This window comes from Micrasema longulum, unplaced genomic scaffold (genome assembly GCF_059751315.1).
Source record: "Micrasema longulum isolate JH-2025_06_02 unplaced genomic scaffold, ASM5975131v1 h1tg000911l, whole genome shotgun sequence".
NCBI lineage: Eukaryota > Metazoa > Arthropoda > Insecta > Trichoptera > Brachycentridae > Micrasema > Micrasema longulum.
In genome coordinates, this window is record NW_028278102.1 from 259,640 (window position 1) to 265,901 (window position 6,262).

Genomic DNA, 6,262 nt, shown 5'->3' on the forward strand with positions numbered 1-6,262 from the left:
TTTTTTTTTACACATTTTCACGAAACTTCGCCGTACAATTTAATGCTCTATTTTTTTACCGCGCGTAAGACAACATTTTCCATATCCAATTTCCGGTAGCACTGATCTTCATTAAATTAGTATTACTCATTGTCGAATGAATGTTATTTTTTTATATATTTCATTTATGCACCGTATAAAAAGAGGTTCCGGTATTGTACATGTACAAATTAGCCCCACTTAATTAGCACATTTTCTAGCATTGATATATTTCAACTCCAATTAGTAAAGTTAATGACACAGTTAGTAAAGTACGATAGACATTTTAATAATGTATTTTGGATTTTTTTCCATTTATGTTTGTGGTTCAATTAAAGTGTTTTTTCTACATACACATCTTTTATTTATTGTACGACGTATTTCTGCGTAGCATCACGTCTGATCATGATGAAGGTCCGTTGGAGAACGAAGGCAATTAATTACCCATGAACCGAAATGTCATTTTCTTCGCGCTTTTAACTTGGCGATTTGATTATACGCCATTAGGATCATCTGAATATTCGTGACAATAGGGAATGTGCAGCCTACCCAGAATTTGGTTTCAATGACTGATTTATAATAAATGATTTTTGGTTACGCCGAATATCACAGTTAAAATTCTATTTGAATTCGTTTTATATCATTAAATTGCAATTTTAATTAGTATGAATTCAAAAAATTCATAAAAGCGCTGTGATTGGCTGTTCACTTTGTGACGTCACAGGCCGCGATAGTGACAAGTAACAACTAGACGTACCGTAATAATCTGTGGGTGGCTTTGCGTGCGGTTTGTTTATGTGTTGTTTCCTGTGAACAATTTAGTGGAACTGTTATATTTAACTATAAAAAGGTTAAGAAAGATATATAATATCTATTTATTATGTCGGAAATCGGTTTTGTGAAAGCACAGTCGGATAATTTACCAAAAATAGATGCTTTCATGATGGCTGCATTTTTTTCAAACACGGACTTTATAAGTGCCGAAATGAAAGGAATAAAAGCTTCAAGGTATGTTTATTAAGTAAAATAGTATTATATGTGGTATTAATAGTATTAGTTTTCATCAGTTGTCCCAACTACGGGTTTTTTCTGCTTTAAATCTTGAATTTCATTCTTTGCTTTTCATACTTAACCTTAAATATGAGTTGTCATTATTATGACGAAGGAACGTATTGTTTACCTAGGTACTCATAAATATTATTTATATGCCGAGTTGATGCAGTAGGTTGTTTTAGGGATGTCAGTATTCATATTGTCATGATAATTTTAGTAATCGTACCATACTTAAGTGCATTTTTAACTTAAATGTTTATGTTCATTGATGATATGAATAAAAACACTCCCCAATACCACCGTAGTTATACTAAAGTACTTGACGATTTTTTCAGGTCATGCAGAGCAAATTATGGAGATAGTGCCATTGGATATGTCCAAGTAAAACGAGTGGGCGATATTTGTATAGTGAAGGCTCGTGTAACTCCCGAACATCGGGTGCGCTTCAAAGCATATTCGGTTGTTTTAACATGCAATGAAACAAAGCAAGTTATAGAGTCATGCAAGTGTGAAGATTGTCCAGCGTCAGAAGGTTTGTAATATATATTCATACTGTTGGGCTTTTAAGCATATATATCTTAAGTCTCAACGATGAGCTGGTTATAATATAAAATACCCTTTTTATTTCATACTTACTTTGTACATCATAATAAATTTAATAAATCTATTTCATTTGTTGATTAATGGCTTATGAGGATATTGCCATTAATATTTTATATATATTTGGCTCACCTCTCATAATGTTTGACAGAGTCAGCATGTCTTATTCATTGCCTCCTTATTTATACTTCATTGTTGTCATTTTAGGTGGTTGCAAACATGCCATTAGTATGTTGTCATGGCTACATCGAAGAAGCGAAGATCCCCCGAAGACGTCTAGAGTGCTACTGGAAGCTCTCAAAAATGTCTGCCATCGGGACATCCTTGAAGTTCATCAAAGCAAAGGATTTAGGAAAGGCAAGGACCAGTTTGCCGGAAAGTGATGGATCCTTTTTAAAATGTGTACTTGAAAGAAGCATCGAGTTGGGTCGAAGAGATGTCCAACTAGTTAAGTACTACGTTGAACCGACAGAATTGGAAAATTTATCCATTCATAGCATGGCATGCACGTTCTTCTCTGAGAATATTGGGTCAACATCAAAAGATTTTTTAAATTATTGCCAAAGCAGGATGGGTGCTGCTTTATGTAATAAAGCAGCGAAAGAAACTCTCGGGCAAGCAGACTGTCCCTTATGGCACAACTTAAGGTATGGCCGCATAACGGCATCTAAGGCCTACGAAGCGTCAAATTGTCAGACGTTGGAAGGCTCTCTCGTAGAAAGCATTCTTGGTGCTAAAGTGCCTGACAATATTTTTTTACAGCGAGGTAGACTTCTAGAAGATGATGTTTTGCGAGAAGTAGAAAAAATACTCAAGACCACGTTAAAAAAGTGTGGCCTTATTCTTTGTGGCGATCATCCATATTTAGGAGCCTCACCCGACGCATTGGGAGATGATTTTATCATAGAAATAAAATGTCCAAATAGCGATACTACATTTAAAACTTATTTTGCAGCGGACAACAAGCCAAGTCAGAAATATATGGCTCAAATTCAAATGCAAATGCACTTTTCAAAAAAAAAGAAAGGAATTTATTGTGTTGCCAAGCCGGATTTTGAGAAAACCAAAGAAATCAGTATTACATATGTAGACTATGACCAAATTAGTTGTGAACAGTTGATGGAAAAGTGTGAAATGTTTTGGTCTAAAGCTATTTTTAAAAAAATAAGATTTTAAGTGTGTATTAAAAGATTTCTTTCATACATCACTAAATGCAGCCCGAGCGATCACTTTTGAATGTATTTGAATAAAAAATATAGCTGCTTAACTTTTTATTGTTTAAATAAAATTTGTCTAGGGAGATGAGGTAGATATGTACTTTAACGTGATTAAATAATAATAAAAAACATTTTAATATATAATGCTTCCATATTTTTATTAGACAAAACCTTTTTTAACATTTTATACAGGTAAATTGCAAAGAGAGTAATTTATATATTATTATTAAAAACAAAGAAAATACACCGCGAACATTGCTGAAGGTAATCATAACACAAATTAATATTTATTCAATAATGGTCACTTTTATTTAAGAAAAGAAAACGTGAACATCAACCGAAGGTAATCAAATCATTACACACATTTTTGAAAGAAAAGTCATTTATATTTAAGAACAAGCAGTACTCGTCTTTCCCAAAATTACTGTTGATGTACCCTTGCTTCTCACATTACAAGTTTTATTGACTTGTACAGCCTTGTCAAGATATTCTGGAGGTTCACACAGCGTCATTATTCCTGGCCCGGCAATCGGAGTGGGGTCTTGGCTTCTGTCAACATTGGGTTCACACAAAGCTGGGACTTTTATTGGAGTGAGTAACTCGTTCAATAATTTTATCCTGGCCCTTTTTTCACCTGTCTTCTTTGCCGCAGGTAATTTGTTCTTCTGGCAGTCAAATTTGCTTGGGACAACATTTTTCTTCATCTGCATGCAACTTCCCATCATTTTGAAAAATGTATAATTTTCCATATCCTCTTGCAGCTGTGAAAGAAAAACATCAAACATTATTTTCATTATAAGTACTTAGTACACGATGGCACTAATTTTGTCAGACAATAAGTTATAAAATGACATGTTAGGGATGTTAAAACTAAGGTTAATTTAATCATTTTCGTGTGTGTGAGTAAATATATAATAATTGGCTAGGTAAAAAATAATATAAGTACTTACATTAAAATGGTCTTCACAGCAATAACAAGTGGACTTTACTGCTAAATCTTTATTTTTCTTCGAACATCTTTTCATGGCATGACACCATTTTTTTCGTATTGCCTCGATTTTCGGCACGTTGAGAAATATTTTCTCAGGAGTAGTAATAGTCGTATTTTTGCATTTAGGTACAATGCAGTACTTATAGTTGACCATTTTAGCCATGACGATGGAAAAAAACACTTCGAAAGTAAAACAATAACGTATTATTAACAGCCGGTCATCCCACTACAACGACGGCGCGTACTCGAATGTCGAACTGTCAAACCCAATCGCGGTCAATGACGTCACAGCTCAAAAACCCGGGAAGCGGAGCGTTTGGGACAGATTTTAAAAATTCAAAATGTAAATCATAATAACGAGGTAATTATGGGCTCAAAAAAAAAAAAAAATATTGCGTAAGTTTTCTAATTTTTTGCTGATTTTTTTGGAAGAAAAAAAAAAATTCGTGCACATTGCCTATTGTCAAGAACTGATTATTCTTAAAATAGGACTGACAGAGCCTTAATGCTCTGCTTATCCCCATATTTTGCGTTCACCGTCGCTTCTTGTTTTATAATCCTCATGGATTTCATCCTAAGGAAGTCGATTCCGCCAGATCTAGGAATATCCATCTCCTCCTCTCCAAAACTCTGCCACCTAGAAGTATGTCGATGATGCGGTTATAATTGACGAGTCTTCAGACCACTGTAGATAGTCTAAATGTGAATAGGACCTCCGCGTGCATGGGTTTAAAAATCGATAATACAAAAACTCATGTACTGAGTTTGTACATTAATGTCCAAAATCCCCCTGACTGTCAAACCAAGTCATCGGAAGGGTCGACAGTTTCAAATACACGGGAGTATATGTTATAGAAAATGCCAGCTTTCAAACAGAACTGGTAGTGCGGCCAGGAGTAGTCGACGCCACATATAACAGTATGAAGGCTGTCTGGAGATCGGATATTTACTCGGTGATAACTAAATGCCTTTACGGATGCGATTCGTGGCACCTCGCCATGGCCCAAAACAGCAAAATACTGAATTTTGAGAATATGCGTCTCAGAAGAATCTCGGGTGTGCTGTGCTTTAGCTTTGTAAGGAATGAAGTCATACGAGAACGAACGCAGCAAACTCCGGTGACAACTGTCATCAAGCGGAGGCGATACGACTGGCTTGGCCACGTGCTGCGGATGCCTCCTGAGAGCCTTAACCACGCTTTTCTACTTTACAAGGAATCAGGTTCTCGACGTCCTGGACTTTTTCAAAGCTAAGATAAGATTTTTTACTAAAACCTGGGTGTTTTGTGGCCACGTGCTGCGGATGCCTCTTGAGAGCCTTAACCACGTTTGCCTACTTTACAAGGCGTCAGGTTCTCGACGTCCTGGCCGTCTACCGCCGACTGTTCGTCGGCAGTTCATGTCGGAACTACGGGACGCCAACCTGATTTGGGAGAATGTAGGCAGCCGACAGAGATGCCCTTGTGTACACCATATGCTCCATTTAGGGAGCGGATATGGAATGTAATGATCGTCTCCGTTTTTCCTTCTTATCCGTGGAACTCTTTTGTGAGTAAGATTTTTCCATTTAAACACTCCCGCGTGATTCATGCCTCATTCAAGGTGAGCACTTGTGCGGGGTATTCGTAGTTTTATATTCCCATTCAGAGAACTAGTGCGCGCATACCTACAATGAGTACCGTTCTTTGTGCATGCTTTGCTTCTCTTTGCTAACTAGTTACGGCCTCTACTGCCTCTACTGCCTTCTGCCTACTGCCAACAGACAGCTAACAAAGCGGCGAGGCTGCGAGCTGCGACTATTTAGCACTCTCCGTGTAATTACGTATTATCTTGATTGTTACTTTTATCATCTTCAAACGCCAATAAGTAGCTATGTCAATGGCGTCGTTCACAATTCGAGGCAAGAAACTTAGACACACTCGAATATTCATACAAAAGCTAAGCAATTGGGTCACAGCCATAAACATTTTTTTTTGCCTCAACAAAGCGCACACGTTAAAAAGAAAATTGAAAATTGAAGAAAAGTTATACAGGGTGTTCTTTAAACCCTGTCACATCCGAAACCGGGATGATCAGTATGGGCAAGAAGACATATAAGCATACTTAAAAAAATATTTAGAACCAAGAGAATTAAAAAAAATAAAAACAAATGGTTGCTAACTTCTGCAAGAGAGAAGCGAAGGGGCGCGGTCGCGCGGTTGTCGGTGTATCGGACTCCCCCTCCCCCTCCTCGTTTCTCCCCTGCAGAAGTAAGCAACCATTTGTTTTTTTTAATATTTTATTTTTTAAGATTTTAGTCATACTGATCATCGTGGTTTCGGATGTGACAGGGTTTAAAGAACACCTGTATATTCAATTTTTATGTTTAAAAAAAAATATCCGGG

The 6,262-nt window shown here is 36.7% G+C and overlaps 2 protein-coding genes and 1 long non-coding RNA gene across 3 annotated transcripts; all 3 read left to right on the plus strand.

Moving 5' to 3' along the window:
• The first annotated feature begins 212 nt into the window (after positions 1-212).
• LOC148278215 (uncharacterized) lies at positions 213-5,885 on the plus strand. Its single transcript, XR_015823245.1, has 2 exons — positions 213-556; positions 4,348-5,885. It is a non-coding gene; the product is annotated as an uncharacterized LOC148278215 (long non-coding RNA).
• LOC148278216 (uncharacterized) lies at positions 667-2,082 on the plus strand. The gene is made up of 3 exons (XM_088231750.1): positions 667-1,026; positions 1,407-1,603; positions 1,879-2,082. The coding sequence occupies exons 1-3, from the start codon at positions 899-901 to the stop codon at positions 2,052-2,054; spliced, it is 501 nt and encodes a 166-aa protein (XP_088087876.1). The 5' UTR covers positions 667-898; the 3' UTR covers positions 2,055-2,082.
• On the plus strand, positions 2,234-5,885 carry LOC148278217 (uncharacterized). Its single transcript, XM_088231749.1, has one exon. The coding sequence runs from the start codon at positions 2,242-2,244 to the stop codon at positions 2,845-2,847; it is 606 nt and encodes a 201-aa protein (XP_088087875.1). The 5' UTR covers positions 2,234-2,241; the 3' UTR covers positions 2,848-5,885.
• Positions 5,886-6,262: the final 377 nt, after the last annotated feature.

Bases quoted from the DNA above. Each gene is read 5' to 3' on its own strand.
- LOC148278216 (XM_088231750.1), top strand. From the start codon at position 899: ATGTCGGAAATCGGTTTTGTGAAAGCACAGTCGGATAATTTACCAAAA. The intron at 1,027-1,406 runs GTATGTTTATTA...CGATTTTTTCAG, and splicing joins AAAGGAATAAAAGCTTCAAG to GTCATGCAGAGCAAATTATG. The intron at 1,604-1,878 runs GTTTGTAATATA...TTGTCATTTTAG, and splicing joins AGATTGTCCAGCGTCAGAAG to GTGGTTGCAAACATGCCATT.
- LOC148278217 (XM_088231749.1), top strand. From the start codon at position 2,242: ATGGGTGCTGCTTTATGTAATAAAGCAGCGAAAGAAACTCTCGGGCAA.